The sequence below is a fragment of the Dreissena polymorpha genome, chromosome 7, assembly GCF_020536995.1.
Source record: "Dreissena polymorpha isolate Duluth1 chromosome 7, UMN_Dpol_1.0, whole genome shotgun sequence".
In the NCBI taxonomy this organism is placed as follows: Eukaryota; Metazoa; Mollusca; class Bivalvia; order Myida; family Dreissenidae; genus Dreissena; species Dreissena polymorpha.
In genome coordinates, this window is record NC_068361.1 from 97283007 (window position 1) to 97299358 (window position 16352).

Consider the following 16352-nt stretch of genomic DNA (forward strand, 5'->3'; position numbering starts at 1 on the left):
TATGATACTTTAGGGGTAAAGTGGACCAAAACACAAAACTTCACCAAATTTTCAATTTTCTAAGTATAAAGGGCCCATAATTCCGTCCAAATGCCAGTCAGAGTTACATAACTTTGCCTGCACAGTCCCCTTATGATAGATAATAAGTGTTGCAAGTATGAAAGCAATAGCTTTGATACTGTAGGAATAAAGTGGACCTAAACACAAAACTTAACCAAATTTTCAATTTTCTAAGTATAAAAAGGGCACATAATTCTGTCAAAATGCCAGTCAGAGTTACATTACTTTGCCTGCACAGTCCCCTTATGATAGTTAGTAAGTGTTGCAAGTATGAAAGCAATAGCTTTGATACTTAAGGAATAAAATGGACCTAAACACAAAATTTAACCAAAATTTTCAATTTTTTAAGTATAAAAAGGGCACATAATTCTGTCAAAATGCATGCCAGAGTTATCTAACTTTGCCTGCCCAGTCCCCTCATGATAGTAAGTAAGTGTACCAAGTTTGAATGCAATAGCATTGATACTTTCTGAGAAAAGTTGACCTAAACGCAAATTTTAACCGGATGCCAATGACGACGCCAAGGTGATGACAATAGCTCATATTTTTTTTAAAAAAAATAGATGAGCTAAAAATGTGTTTAAAAAGTTCAACTTGTGCACACATCTAAAACATGCTGAAAAAAACTATATATAACAACCTTAAAAGACATGTTTCACTGCTAGTTACTATGTTATGAGGACTAGACTCACCTAAAGAACTGGTAATGGAGGCTGAGACCATTCCTGTACTTGTGGCTGCACTGGTTGCTGAGGTCCTCTGATCTACTGACTCTGTACTGCCAGAGGAAGGCTTGCCAAACAGACCCACTGCACTTGTGGTAACAGCGGCTTGCGCTGTAGTGCTGGTTGAAGTCATTGAAGACTTAGCTGAGGTGTCTGGGTTTGCAGAGGAAGCTGTGGTCTTAGCAACTGAGGATTGTGCAGTTGTAGAGGAAGGCTGGGTGACAGCAGTGGTTGTGGACGCTGTGCTGTCTTTTGGTTTCCCAAACAGACCTGTGATGCCCCCTGAACTTGTGGACGAAGCTGAGCCAAACATTGCACCTGCAGGAGATGATCTTGCCCCAGTGCCAGATGCAGATCCAAAAGTGAACGAACCAGCAGGTGTTGAAGAGTTTCCAAATGAAAAGGTTGATGCTGAACTTGCTGTAACACCAGAAGTGGAAATTAAACCAAATGAGCCTGCAGGCGTAGATGTACTTCCAAATGAGAAGATCCCAGGAGTGGTTGCTGGAGCAGGCTGGCCAAAAAGTGATGCTGCAGTCGTGGTCTGCTTTCCAAACAACCCTGCCCCGGCCCCAGAGGTGGGCACTGAGCTTGCAACGGCTGCATTCTGATCGTCAGACTCAGTTTCTGGCTCACCAGTAGTATCGTATGCGTCAGAGGGCTGACCAATAACCGAGTGCTTTATTAGAGACTGATTTGAAGGCAAGGTGGTGGCTGCCGTGGTAGCAGGTAGGGGCTGACCAAAAATAGTTTTCTGTCCGGTAGAACTGGACTGACCAAAGACAGATTTATGGGAAGTTGCTGCTGATGTCACTGCAGCCAAGGATGTAGACACTGCAGCTGGATCAACTATCACTCCAGTCTTTGAGGCTGTTCCTAAGACACACAAAAAATCCTGTGTTCAATTTTTCTTTTCAATCCTTCCTATGCAATGAGGATTTTTTGTGTTATCGTTAGAATTTTCATTTGCACCAAAGATAACTAAAGTTCAGATGTTAAGTGCATTAACTAGAACAGGAGGAGATAAATCAGGACAAGGAAAAAGTGAATAATTTGAAATTGGTAAGTACTTACTGAAAAAAACACCCAAACAAACTATTGTCTGCATTATTTATATGAATTAAATTTACAAGTAGTTTTTCTTTTTTTTGAAAAAGTCTTAATTTATTAAGATTTTAAAATGTAAAAATGTGTGACCCAACATTTTAGTTTTTGAAAAAATGACAATTTGTATTATACTTTTTGGAAAAAGCATGTTGCAACCAAAAAAAGCATGTTGAAGTCATATAAGTTTACCACTTCCACATACAATAAAAAGCCATACAAAAATGGAAATCAATGTGTTGAAAAGTGCCTTACCTGCTGCAGCCTTGGCAGCACCTGTAGTAGCAGTCTGGTTGCCTTTTATTCCTCCAAACAAGACTGTCTCAGAAGCACCAAAGTTGAAACCAGTCTGCGAGCCTGGGGTTGTCATGGTGACAGAAGGGAAGCTGCTGGCTGGTTTAGTAACTGGCTTAGAAGTGCTGTCTCCACTTGATGCTGAAAACTCGAATGAAGTGGGTGCTGGAAAGAAAAAAAAAAACCTAAAAAAAACTGAAAATGAAATATTGAAAATAAAGAGAAAGCTGTGAAGAAAATACCAAAAATAAAGATTAAACCGCAAGGAAATACTAACAAGAGATGTGTGCGTCAGAAACACACTGCCCCCTATTGCGCCGCTTTGAAATAATATTTTTTGTTGACCTTTGACCTTGAAGGATGGCCTTGACCTTGAACTTTCACCACTCAAAATGTGCAGCTTCATGAGAACGCCACTGTGAAATTAAAAAAAAAAATTTACCTTGAAGGATGACCTTGACCTTGAACTTCCATCACTCGAAATGTGCAGCTTCATGAGATACACATGCATGCCAAATATCAAGTTGCTATCTTCAATATTGAAAAAAGTTATGGCCAATCTTAAAGTTTTCCGACGGACAGATGCCATATATTTGACTTTTGACCTTGAAGGATGACCTTGATCTTCACCTTTCACCACTCAAAATGTTCAGCTCTATGAGATACACATGCATGCCAAATATCAAATTGCTATCTTCAATAGTGAAAAGGTTATGGCCAATGTTAAAGTTTTTGGACGGACGGACAGACGCCATATATTAGACATTTGACCTTGAAGGATGACCTTGACCTTGACCATTCACCACTCAAAATGTTCAGCTCCAGGAGATACACATGCACTCCAAATATCAAGTTGCCATCTTCAATAATGAAAAAGTTATGGCTAATGTTAAAGTTTTCGGACGGACAGACAGACGCCATATATTAGACATTTGACTTTGAAGAATGACCTTGACCTTTCACCACTCAAAATGTTCAGCTCCATGAGATGCACATGCATGCCAAATATCAAGTTGCTATGTTAAATATTGAAAAAGTTATGGCCAACATTAAAGTTTTTTTTCGTACGGACGGACAGACTGACATACACACATACTGACATACTGACACACTGACGGACAGTTCAACTGCTATATGCCACCCTACCGGGGGGCATAAAAATAAAGACTAAACTGAGAAAAACAAGAGCTGTGTTTGTGAAACACAATGCTCCCTACTGTGCTTTGAAGCCTATTTTAGAAACAAGTTTATATTTTGAATATTAAGGTCACAGTGACCTTGACCTTTGACCTAAAACCATGTTTGATTGTAGATCTCAATGAGATTCATGCACATGTGAAGTTAAAAGAACATAGACCCAAGAGTTTTCATTTTATGAGCAAGGTTTAAGTTTTGGAACAGACAAACACATACAATGACAGACAGACAGGCCAAAAACAATATACCCCCTGATCATTCAATCTGGGGGGCATACAAAAACTAAAACAAGAGATGTGTTTGTCAGAAACACAATGCCCCCTTAAGCGCCGCTTTTGCTTTTTATTTACCTTTGACCTTGAAGGATGACCTTGACCTTTCACCACTCAAATTGTGCAGCTTCATGAGATACACATGCAAGCCAAATATCAAGTTGTCATGTTCATTATTTCAAAAGTTATTGCAAAACTTTACTGTAAGGTTAAAGTTTTGGGACAGAATGACGGAATGACAGACAGACAGACAGACAGGCCAAACACAACATGCCCCCGATCATTCAATCCCGGGGCATAATTAAAAACTAATCTGAAAATAAAGAATATACTGAGGCACAATCATTTAACTGAAAAGAATTGCTTCTAATACAATGTTTCCATGTTCATTATGCTTCTAATACAATGTTTCCATGTTTATTATGCTTCTAATACAATGTTTCCATGTTCATTATGCTTCTAATACAATGTTTCCATATTCATTATGCTTCTAATACAATGTTTCCATGTTCATTATGCTTCTAATACAATGTTTCCATGTTCATTATGCTTCTAATACAATGTTTCCATGTTCATTATGCTTCTAATACAATGTTTCCATGTTCATTATATCCATGTCAAAAATACTTGTTCATTAATCAGTGCCTTCAGAACGTATCTTATGCAATTATTAGTTTTGCCCATCTTATATAACCATTCTCACCAGACTTACATAATGCAGCATTGAGAAAATAGATGTTCATTAAGTTATAACTAACAAGATTGGCAGGTTTACCTGTTGTTGTGTCACTGCCAAACAATTTTCTACTGACAGGGGTACCAGACGGGGGTAACTTGGGGCTGTCCTGGACTCCTGCAGGGGCCAACACAGGGAACTTGGGAGTTGACGATGTCACAACTGAGTCTGCAAAGGGCAGACAGTATTTCATATTTATTGTGACTCAAAAATAAAATGTGCATTATCATGACTGCATTTCATAAGAGATCTTTAATAAGTAGTATTTAGACAAGAAACCGTCGGAGACTGGTGATGCTCCCCAAAGTTTTTTTTTTGTCACAATATTGAACTATATGTTCAGATAAAAGAAAACGTCTTGTGGGGCATAACTTTTGACAAAATCATACGATGGATGGTTTAGCAACTTAAAAATTTCAAAGGGCCATAACCCTATAAATAAATCATCTAACCAGAACCCACTAATAACATGCGCATCTCCTCAAGGTAGTTAAGCTTCCCATAAGCTTCATTGAAGTCCAGTCAGTAGTTGGGGAGAAATAGCCCGGACAAGAATTGCACTATATGTACAGTTTATAAAGAATTTCAAAGGGTCATAACTCTGTGAAAAATCATCCAACCATAACCGGCTGATAATATGCACATCTACTGTTGGTAGTGAAGCTTCCCTTAAAGTTTCATTGAATTCCCATGATAAGTTGCTGAGAAATAGCTTGAACAAGAATTGCACTATATGTACAATTGAAAATTTTAAAGGGCCATTAAACTCTGTGAAAAATCATCCAACCATAACCGGCTGATAATATGCACATCTCCTGTTGGTAGTGAAGCTTCCCATACAGTTTCATTGAATTCCTGTAATAAGTTGCCGAGAAATAGCTCAGACAAGAATTGCACTATATGTACAATGGAAAATTTCAAAGGGCCATAACTCTGTGAAAAATCCTCCGACCAGAACCCACTAATAACATGCGCGTCTCCTCAAGGTAGTTAAGCTTCCCATAAGCTTCATTGAAGTCCAGTCAGTAGTTGGGGAGAAATAGCCCAGACAAGAATTGCACTATATGTACAGTTAATGGAAAATTTCAAAGGGCCATAACTCTGTAAAAAATTCATCCCACAAGAACTGGCTGATAATATGCACATCTCCTCTTGGTAGTGAAGCTTCCCATAGAGTTTCATTGAATTCTGGTCATTAGTTGCTGAGAAATAGCCCGGACAAGAATTGCACTATATGTACAGTTAATGGAAATTTCAAAGGGCCATAACTCTGTGAAAAATCATCCGACCAGAACCCACTGATAATATGCACATCTCCTCTTGGTAGTGAAGCTTCCCATAAAGTTTCATTGAATTCTGGTCATTAATAGCTTAGAAATAGCCTGGACAAAAATTGTGCACGGACGGAAGGACAGATGGACGGACGAAGCGGCGACTATATGCTCCCCCACAATTTTTTTTAGGGGTAGCATAAAAATGTTAAGGTCTACATTGGCATATATAGGCCTTAAGTACTTCAAAAATGATTATTTTCAAATGAAATGTCAAAGATTAGGAAAAGAAGGTATACATAACACAGTGTTTTTTTCTTCAAAATTGTGTAGAACAGGTTGTCTGTTAAGGTTTTATGCTGTTTGCTGCTTTTCAGTATTTTAGGGTTGGAAATGAAGCCCTTTAAACTTGAATCCACTGAGAAAGGTCTTAAATTTAATTTGATTCTCTAAGAGACATCACATCAGTCACAGTGCGTACAGGGCTTTTCACCCTTATATAACAGGGGCCGAAATTCGGCCCCTTCCCAATCGAAAATAAGGTCATTTTTTCCTCAAATTGATAGAGAAATTTCCCAAATTAAAAAATAAATAAATATATATATTAGGGATGGCAAACCTAAGCAAATACATAACCGGTTAACCTGTTCCGATATTCGAACGTTTAACCGACTGTCGTTGTACCACATAAATGAAAAAAAAACATCCGAAAAACATATACCTTTATAAACAATTACATGTCCATGCAAATATACTCTGTCTTGTTGATTGTCTTGTAACCTAATAACTTTAACCATTTCATCAATTAAATACTGTTTCTTTACAAATTGTGTTGGTCCTTTAAATTGGGAATTCAAATTCTAAATTCGATATTATACATTTTGAATCTAATACTTAGTCATTCAGACATGTGTTACATGCTTGTCGGTGAACTGTAATATTTCTTTGTTGTTATATTACCGTCATGTCATTTACACATAATTATTATTCTACACCTTGGTCAATAAAAGCTGGTGCATAATATGAATTATGTTGTGTTTTATTAAAGCGAGATTATACGATTTTTTTCTATGTGTTAAATTGTAATATATTGATAAAATATGTTATAATAACACAAAATAGACAAGAAAAATTATACATTGAAGATGATTTTCATAAAATGCAGCAAAGACAAATTAGCCCCCCGAGCCGATTGTGACGAAGATATTTCGTACATATTTTCCTACAATAACCGAAGCATTCGCCTTTTTAGTTAGTGTTCGTGTGTCGTTTGAATAGATATCATTGCCAGAATTTAAAATGAACCGTTAAACTAAATTTAGATTCACATCGTACATGCATGATTTACATGCTGGCGAATTCGACTGTACAGACATTTTCGATTTCAGAATTAAATTTCTGGTTTATTTCACATTTTTCGACACATGTTCTTCTTAACTTTAATTTTAATTTTGATTAAAATATATGTTTAATAAGTATTTTACACATTTAATATAAATTAATAAATATTTGACAAAATCGTATAATCTCGCTTTAACACTCATTATCTTTTAAGAATTATGTGCATTAACAGTTTGCTGATAAATAACAATTGTCAATTAGAGTAAATATATTTTGCAATGGGCATAGTGGTTTCCAAACCTCTGTTGTTAAGGCCTGTTCATACTCAATGTCTTTGGTAGGGCGTTTAAGTTTGCAATAGTTGTTCAAACAACAGTGATCGGGTGTAATCTCAGTGTCCAGTTTTATTGATTTTATCAAGCAATGGTAGTCATCACAATGGCACAATATAATGTAAAGTGCTAAACAAACACACTGCAGAGTAAGTGCTAATTGCTCATGTGCCTGCTCATTAATCCGCTGCACCCCGATGGGTTACAACTCTAATCGCTTTTGATCCACAGGGGGCATCACGGGGTGGTAATTGCAGATAATTTGCAGATAAGCGGATTAGCCAATACAGTGAAATAAAGTAAAACAAAACTATCGATTTGAGCATTTATTGCGTTCAACCAAAAATTGTGTTTTTTGCAAGAGTAACCGAATATTAATTTTGTAACCGGTTAACCTCCTTAAAAAACGGATAACTGGTTAACCAAATAACCGTTGCCATCCCTAATATATATATATATATTTTTTTTAATAAGACATATTGGGCATCTCCCAAAGTGAAAGCAACGAGCTCTAATATGATTAAGAATGCACCACAATGTGTCTTTTAATACTCCTGCACAATGAAAAGACCCTGTTTCAAAAATATAAAAAAACACGGTCTTCCCAAAATGAGCAGTTATCGAGCATGAAATTCCCAATTTGAAAGGCTCCTGGCCTCTTCCCAATTTCCTGATGAAAAGCCCTGGCTATCTGAGTGGTAGAGGGTTAACCCTTAAGATACGTATTTTGACGCATTTGTAGTACCTTAGAAAGTTAAATTTAATTAAAGACCGCTCTTACTATATTAATATATTCAAGTTTTTAAGGCTTCGTTTCCAACCCTAAGATACTGATGAGCAGAAAACAGCATAAAACCTGAACAGACTGCCAGCTACTAGCAGAGTTTTTCCGGCTTTATGCTGTTTGCACATAACCATTTATACTTTGCTTTTGAGTAGCAAAGGGTTTAATATTTAGACAGAACACACCTCCAGTTAATTTGTACTGTGCTCCGAATCCATTGCCTTCACTCGAGTCCTCCTCCTCATCATATTCATCATCCTCAGACGAGGTTTCCACAGCGTCATTCTCGGAACCACTCGGTGTCACATCCTCAAATTCGATATCATTCAGACGTTTGACCTTTGTCACTGTTGTAGTTGGAAACAGAAAAGTATTAACTTTTTGCAAACACATAAGTGCCATTTGTATATATTTGTTTTCAAGAATTGTTAGAACTCATTTGCTTCATTTTCTTTTCATTTAAATTATGTTCATAATTATACTGTGAAACCATTTATTTTCGTCAGCACGAAATTTCGTCCTTTTTAAAAAAATGACTATTTCGTCAGCACTTAAATTAGTCCATTTCTGGTTTTGAAAAAAAAAGCGTCCGATTTGTTTGTAATGTTTGTAATACATGTAATACGCGGTTGCAAAAAAATCGTGCTGGGGAAAGAGAGGTGACACTTGGTAGTCACTTGCAGGAGGTGGGCCTTGTTTGGCATATGCCAATTAACAAGTCTGTTATTTCAGTTGATAGTAACTGTCCCTTATTATTTTAAGTCATTGACACGTTCTTTGTTATGATTAGCGGATAAGTGGGACTGAATAACCGCTAACGAGTGTTTTAAACAACGAAGCATATTGCCAAGTAGTCTTTTTCCATTACAATCACGGACAACCAAACACAAATCAATATGTTCTTTATTAATTTGTAATAAAAGCGCAGAATATATTTCAGTCAGGTGTTGATCACACATGGTCATATTTTAATTGCGTTTAATAGTATTTTCAGTAATCTGCAACACCCCTGAAAAACACAATACACACACTGGGTAATAAAGTTGTTAACAATTAGCGCTAATCAACACTATTATAAAAACGAAGTCGACGCATTCGATACAGCCTTATTGCATTCGCGTTTTACAGGAAATGTCAGTTGTCAGTACACTGTATAATGTACACCCCTTTGTGTCAAAACCGGATTTAAATTGAGTGTGAATAGTCGACTGTTTCATTTTTTTTGTATCAATACCATCCGGGTATCTGTAGTATAAGTATACCAGTCTACAAACAAGGTACGCGCTTCCGCATATGGTATTCGAACGTTCAAAAATTGACCTACGGTTTAGCGGTTTAGCGTTCACGCCGTCGAACGCATTTAGCAATACAACTCGTGTTTTTTTTCACTATTTCTTTACTTGCAAAAACTACTAGTGGCTTATAACTTACCTTGCAATCTTTTTTTCTCGCATTGTGCTAGTGTGCGAGTGTTAATTTCGAGCCCTGTGTATATGCGAGGATTACGCTGGATTTAAATGCCTCATGCCTACGGTAATTGTCTTATTTGTTTCAAATATGGGACATGATTGTTCGTTAGGATCTTGAATTCGTCCATCGGTCGAAGGACGAAAAAGACGAAAATTAATGTCTGACAAATAATAATGGTTTCACAGTAGTAGCTGGGTTACAAATAAGGTGTTTCCAATCACATTTATTATAAAAACATGTGCATATGTAAGTTTGAAAATATAAGCCAGATATGCTTTTATTGGAAATGAAATTAAAAAACCCTATCAGCTCTTTGGTGTTGGCCTGATTAAATAGGAACAAAATAATTCACAGTTGAAAGAAATTCATTAGAGTACCTTGCAATGGCATGCCAGAATCACCGCTTGCCAAGCCTGAAGGGGGCAATTTCGCACCCCCACCAAGGGTCTGGATTTGTTGCACCCCAAACTGCGACCCAGGCTTAGGGGCCACAGCAGGGGGCTGCTTTTTTGGAGCCTCAAACTGGGGCTGGTTCTTTGGAATTCGTGTCATGGTGTGCCCCAGCTGAGGAGCTGAGAATGGTGGTACTGAAGGGGGCTGGCCCTTTAGGGTTCCAGACAGGGGCTGGCCATTCTTAGCCTCAGGTTTGGGTTGTAATGCCTGACCTATCGTTACAGCTGGAATGGCAGGCTTCATCTGACCTGAGAACATACCAAAGCAAACGAATACAATACAAAGGCTTTTTAAGAAATGATATAAGGTTTTTAGTTTGAGTACTGTAGTTTGTTATTTATATGTAACCAAGTGTAAACAGCTAGAACATTAGATTTTCAACGAAATATTCTCAATTACAATGTAATATTTAAGCCCTTTTCCTTTTAGATATGTATTTTGTCGCATTTGAAGTGCCTTAGAAAGTTAAATTTAATTAAAGACCTTTATTACTAGATTCAAGTTTTAAAAGTTTCATTTTGAACCCTTAGATACTCATTAGCTGTAAACATCATAACACCTGAACAGGCGAGTTACTTGCAGGCTGTTCTGGTTTTATGCGGTTTGCACATAGCAATTTTCACTTTGCCTCTGAAAGGGAAGGGGTAAAACTATTTATTTAGCATTCACCATGCTATTGTCAATGAATGTTAGTATTGTATGACACTAGGGTCATACTTTGAACATAATTTACTGGCTAGAACAATGAAAAGCAAAGGAAAACAAACATGTTTTCAACATAAATTAAATCTCTTACAAAGAATTTAAAAAGTAAAATAAAAGGGTAGCATATGTTAAATTGCAACATAAACTGGCATGTTACACTTAACTTTGTTTAAAAACAAATTTGTCACATAATTTGACCATGGGCATATAACTTATTGCAGCAGAATAAATGTGTGAGTTGTCAATTATTTAGCGAACACAAATTATAACCTGTTTATAGTTTTTTATGCAAATCATCTTTTAAGTAACAAGCATAAAGAAATATAATGATTTTAATGTGATTTATGCATACATATTTATGTTTAATCTATTTATTCAACCCGTTTTTACACATTTTTACATTGATTGCCAGCTACACATGAGAAGTCGTAAATAACGCACTAGTAAACACTAAACGATGACATAGTTTGCATGCCTCCATACTCATAAAATGTAAATAAATAAAGGGTTTGAGAACAGGTGATCTTTGAGATGAACTATCTTTACAATACACTATAGCTTTTATAGTACTTCAAGTATATCTTTGAATAGACTTAACGCTTTACTGTTCAGAAGCGAAGTGAAAATGGCTCTATGAAACCAGCAACCATTGCTGCTCATGATGCTAGAGAATGCTTTTAAAACTTTAACCCATTTATGCCTAGTGGAATCTCCCATCCTTCTTAATTGGATCAATTGATTTCCAAAATTAGGGATGTCTAGTATATTTATTTCTATATTTAGAATATTTCTTACAGAAATTTCTTTAAGCAAACAGCCTGAACCAGATGAGACGCCACATCATGCGGCGTCTCATCTGGGTCTACGCTGTTTGCCAAAACCTTTTTTTCTAGACGCTGGGCATAAATGGGTTAATCTAGTAAAAAACATCGTGAATTTGATATGATTTTCTAAACGACTACAAACTGTCAAAGTGCCTATTAAAGTGGTAAACGGTTCAGGTGTCCTACTATACCTGGTTTGGAAGTAGCGGGATCCTTAGGCATGATAAGCTGCTGGCCCTTCTCCATCACCTTCTTGCCCTTGTCTAAGATGCCCTGAAAGAAGCCTTTCGGGTCCCCACCTTTGTTAGACTGAGAGGTCACAGGCTGGTTTTTGGACTGAGATTTAGAGTTGTCCTTTGGGGGTTTACGCTGGGCCATTACATCCACATCACGCTCAAACATTCTCACAAATTCTCCTGAAAATCAACAGGTTTTACCCTTAAACACTCAGAAACCAACTTCTACATGATTGTGGTCTCTTAAAAAAATATACACTAAATACCTTTCTTTATAGATTCAAGTTTAATAGGCTGCATTTCCATCCCTAAGATTCTGCTGGCTGCATATATCCATTTCATCTTTGCTTCTGAGTGGGGAAGGTTAAAATAAAGTTATTTCCACTTCCTGATTTACAATTCATATACTATTGAAGCAATAATGTATATAACATTTCACAATATCATAATCAATATCAAAGACAATATTAAGGGTATATACCATTTTGTAAATAAGTACCGATACATGTCAATGAGTGATACCATGAGACAAAGATTTACCCATAGTAACAAAACTGGCATGCAGCCTCGCTCTGGGAAAATGGGGTTTAATGCATGTGAGTAAAGTGTCATCATTAGCCTGTGCAGTCTCTGAAAGTAAAGACTTCCTTTAAACGAAAATATCACTAAATTAGAAAGTGTTGTCCCTGACTCGTGTAGATGGACTGCCCGGGCTAATCTGGGTTGACACTTTAAGCAAATGCATTAAGCCCTATTTGACCAGATCAAATCAGGAAAAATGTTTGTTTTAAACCCACAATGTGTGCCCCCCCCTGCCTTACCAGCACCCCTGTGGGCGGTGTCCCCATATGTAGCCCCGTGTGTCCCCCCCTGCCTTACCAGCACCCCTGTGGGCGGTGTCCCCATATGTAGCCCCATGTGTCCCCCCCTGCCTTACCAGCACCCCTGCGGGCGGTGTCTCCATATGTAGCCCTATGTGTCCCCCCCTGCCTTACCAGCACCCCTGCGGGCGGTGTCCCCATATGTAGCCCCATGTGTCCCCCCCCTATCTTACCAGCACCGCTGCGGGCGGTGTCCCCATATGTAGCCCCGTTAGCCCCATCTGTGGTGGATCTGCCAGTCCCCAGCTGGTGGTCTGGTATGGTAAGCACAGACAGGTTGCCTGGCAACACATGCAACAGTGGAGTTAGAAGGTTATCCCTTTAAAAAAAAGTTATATGACATTATTGTGTAAATAGCAAACATTGCTTAGATGTTGAGAAGTAAGCAAAAATCATTTGTATAAAACACAAAGCAATTTTGTGCAAAACAAACTTTTACATAAATCTTAAGAAGGAGTTGAGTGAATTGAAGCTCATGACTGTAATCTTTATTTTGGCTTATTTTGACAACATCCAGGTACTCTTGAAGATACAAAACTTTGTAACCTCTGAGAATGGGGCCTTTGCCCTTATTTTAAGCAAAATACAATTACTTGTGATGTTTCGAATGTGGGCAGGAATATTCCATACTAGGGGAATGAAAAATCCTGGTTAAAATTACTTTTATGGGAAAACCAAAGGTCTAACAAGAACATCTCTCATAGAGTATCTATTTATAATGGCCCTAACAACAGAAGAAACAAGAGAGGTGGTGGTGGTGGTGGTGGTGGTGGTGGTGGTGCTGGTGGTGGTGGTGCTGGTGGTGGTGGTGCTGGTGGTGGTGGTGCAGCAACCTTAATTTCATTTTTGCCCGATGTTTATTGATACAATGCATTACAAAAATGCAGTTAGCCTTACATTTGGTAAACTTTAAATAAATTGCAAGGGAGGCAAATGCTGTAACAAAAGAATATGCATAAACAGTAGTTGTTTCCCTTGTTTGAACCATGCTAAATCCTTAAAATGCCTATTTCCAGTAACTGTGACCTTCACCTGTGACCTTGACCTTTGACCTAGTGACCTCAAAATCACTAGGGGTCATCTGTGAGTCATGATCAATGTACCTATGAAGTTTCATGATCCTAGACCCAAGCGTTCTTGAGTTATCATCTGACAACCACCTGGTGGACGGACCGACAGACCGCCCGACATGAGCAAAGCAATATACCTCCTCTTCTTCGAAGGGGTGCATAAAAATGCCCTGAAATAAGTATATGCATGACGCAGAGCTTCAGATAAGGATTTGTGAAATTAGTAACGGTACTGCCACAGAAAGAAAGAAAAGGAGTAACGCTGAAAATCAATTAGTACCTGTACTACCATATTCAAAAATACAGGTAGTATTGTATTACCCGTGTTCTTATATAAATTGAAGGGTTTATAACTAACTTTACAGAAACATTTGCAGCAATAATAATGAATATATTTAGCTTCTTAAACAGTTACTTTATTAGGTTTTCCGTTCTGAATTACAATGTATGATGCACATATATTTACACATTAAAACTTAGACTAAATACAATTAATTTCATTTACTTGACAAGAAAATATAAGCCAACTAGTAAGCTAAGTAAATGAACACTAATGTCACTGTCTCATATTCGGTTTTCCAATCTTCCACTCTTTTTTTTGGATCCGTTTCCAATCGTGTTTTCTAACGTTTTTAGCCACCGATGCAATCAAATCGTTTCATATCGGGGCGACAATGTCTTTTTCTGGTTTTACAGATTGAATGTCAGGATTGTTAGATGATGGTGTCTAGCCATTATATGACAACAAAGTGTTTTTTGATGGCCTTCCTTTGCCACAGACATATTGTTTTTTACGGGTTTACGAGTTAATGGAAATCACGCGACAAAATAGACAATAATACCGGAACCCAGTAAACAATTTTTGTGTAATTTAAATTAACGAAAAGCGCCGTTAGGTTAGAGACCAGCACATCACGCCGCGCTGACGGGAACGTATCCGTACCGCCAGATTTGTTACGTAAATGCGTTAAAAGGATATTCAAGTCGTAATTGTACGTCCATTTTATAAAAATAAATGCGTAAACATTTACTAAAAAGCCGTATTTACGGCTGTACGGCTCTTATCTGGCGCTCTGCATGACGTCACAGTGGCGTAATGTGTGTGGTGTTGAAATAGCATTAGAAGCCCAAGGTCAATTATCTGTTTTACTGCAGTAATCATTAAACCAAGATAATATAAAAAGTTTGAAAGACCATTACTTAATTGTAATATGTTTATAGAACCAAAGTTAGGACATTTTAAAGTTGGCATTTTATCAAGAATTTCATAAATTCTTATTCAGATAGAACATATTTTTTGCCTGTAAACCTTTTGGTCCAGTTTAAGTACCACTATAGATTTTTTGTGTGATAATATGTCAATGAAATATTTGATAGTCTTGTGTATTTTTCCTGCTCTTTAAATTGTACATTTTACTTTCTAAGTAACTTTATAAATGAACAAGAGATGTGTTTGTCAGAAACACAATGCCCCCTATTGCGCCGCTTTGAAATAAAATTTCAATATATCAATTGGCAGGTTTAGATAATTTCTCCCTTTTAAAGCTTATTACTTCCCTTGGATTTTACTTTATAAAGAACAAGCAAATTCGTTGAATTCATATCACCCTCCTTCTCCTCATTCATATCTATACTCGTATGAAGTTGCATGTTGAAATCTTATATAGATTCGAGATATAGACCTAAAAAGTTTGTGACACACAGACTGACAGACAGACAACGCCAAAACTATATCTCTTATATATGCCTTATGCCGGGTATAAAAAGATATCAGAATATACATTCAGATTGAAAAAGAATTTATAAAATAAAACGCGTCAAATATTTTTAACATTATTTCCCATATCATCAATACTAAACAAGTTCATAAAAGCAATATTAACCATATGGACCACACAGTCTGGATACAAAATCCTGGTAAACAACTATCACATACTAATTTCTTCTGTGGTTGCTAACATCAATCAGGAAATTTTATGATTTATTCACACTTTAGAACCTTTTTAAGACCTCCCATAAAGACACTTTGTGCTAATTGTACCCTGGTAACCCAGTTGACAGTGTATCAATAACTCTTGCGACATTTGATGCAACCAAGTTAAATAGCTATATTCAACCAGCATAAAAACAGAACAACCTGCAAGTAACTCGCAGTCTGATCAGGATTTATGCTGTTTGCTGCTGATAATTATCTTAGGGTTGGACATGATCCTTTTACTTATCTAGTAACAAATGTCTTAAATTTAATTTGACTTAGGATCTACAAACTCGTCTAAGTGGTACGGGGTTCAAACAAACCAAGGTACACACCTGGTTTTGTAGATCGCACAGTTGGCACATTGCGGGACATCAGGTGTTCCCTGAGTTTCTCCATCTTGTTTCGGCTCACTTTTCTCTCCTCCTTCACAGAACAGTGACTGGAGCTGGACTTTATTGGACTCCCCGACAGAAGAGTATCCGCCAAGTTAGACAACTCACTGACACTATAAATAGAAACCATCTTGTTGTTTTTTTGCATTCTGAATCTAAATCCATTGGAAAATACACTTACTTAAATAAATTTTAAGTGCACAAGCTTAAAAGGGTGAAGATGGTCC

General features: G+C 37.2%; 1 protein-coding gene and 1 long non-coding RNA gene across 5 annotated transcripts in view; one reads left to right on the forward strand and one right to left on the reverse strand.

The window, feature by feature from the left end:
- LOC127839380 (uncharacterized) overlaps positions 1-16352 on the forward strand; it is a 179156-nt gene that overhangs the window by 30033 nt on the left and 132771 nt on the right. The window lies entirely within an intron of this gene.
- Positions 1-16352, reverse strand: part of LOC127839354 (nuclear pore complex protein Nup214-like) — a 259153-nt gene that overhangs the window by 14539 nt on the left and 228262 nt on the right. Inside the window, exons 17-24 of one of the 3 annotated variants that reach the window (XM_052367692.1) lie at positions 16066-16238; positions 12859-12966; positions 11760-11984; positions 9964-10287; positions 8302-8463; positions 4428-4556; positions 2145-2348; positions 753-1661 (exon numbers count right to left, since the gene is read on the reverse strand). The exons of the other annotated variants lie outside the window; for them this stretch is intronic. Of the exons in view, the coding sequence (XP_052223652.1) occupies positions 753-1661; positions 2145-2348; positions 4428-4556; positions 8302-8463; positions 9964-10287; positions 11760-11984; positions 12859-12966; positions 16066-16238 (2234 nt within the window). The remainder of the gene's footprint in view (positions 1-752; positions 1662-2144; positions 2349-4427; positions 4557-8301; positions 8464-9963; positions 10288-11759; positions 11985-12858; positions 12967-16065; positions 16239-16352) is intronic. 3 annotated transcript variants of the gene reach the window in all.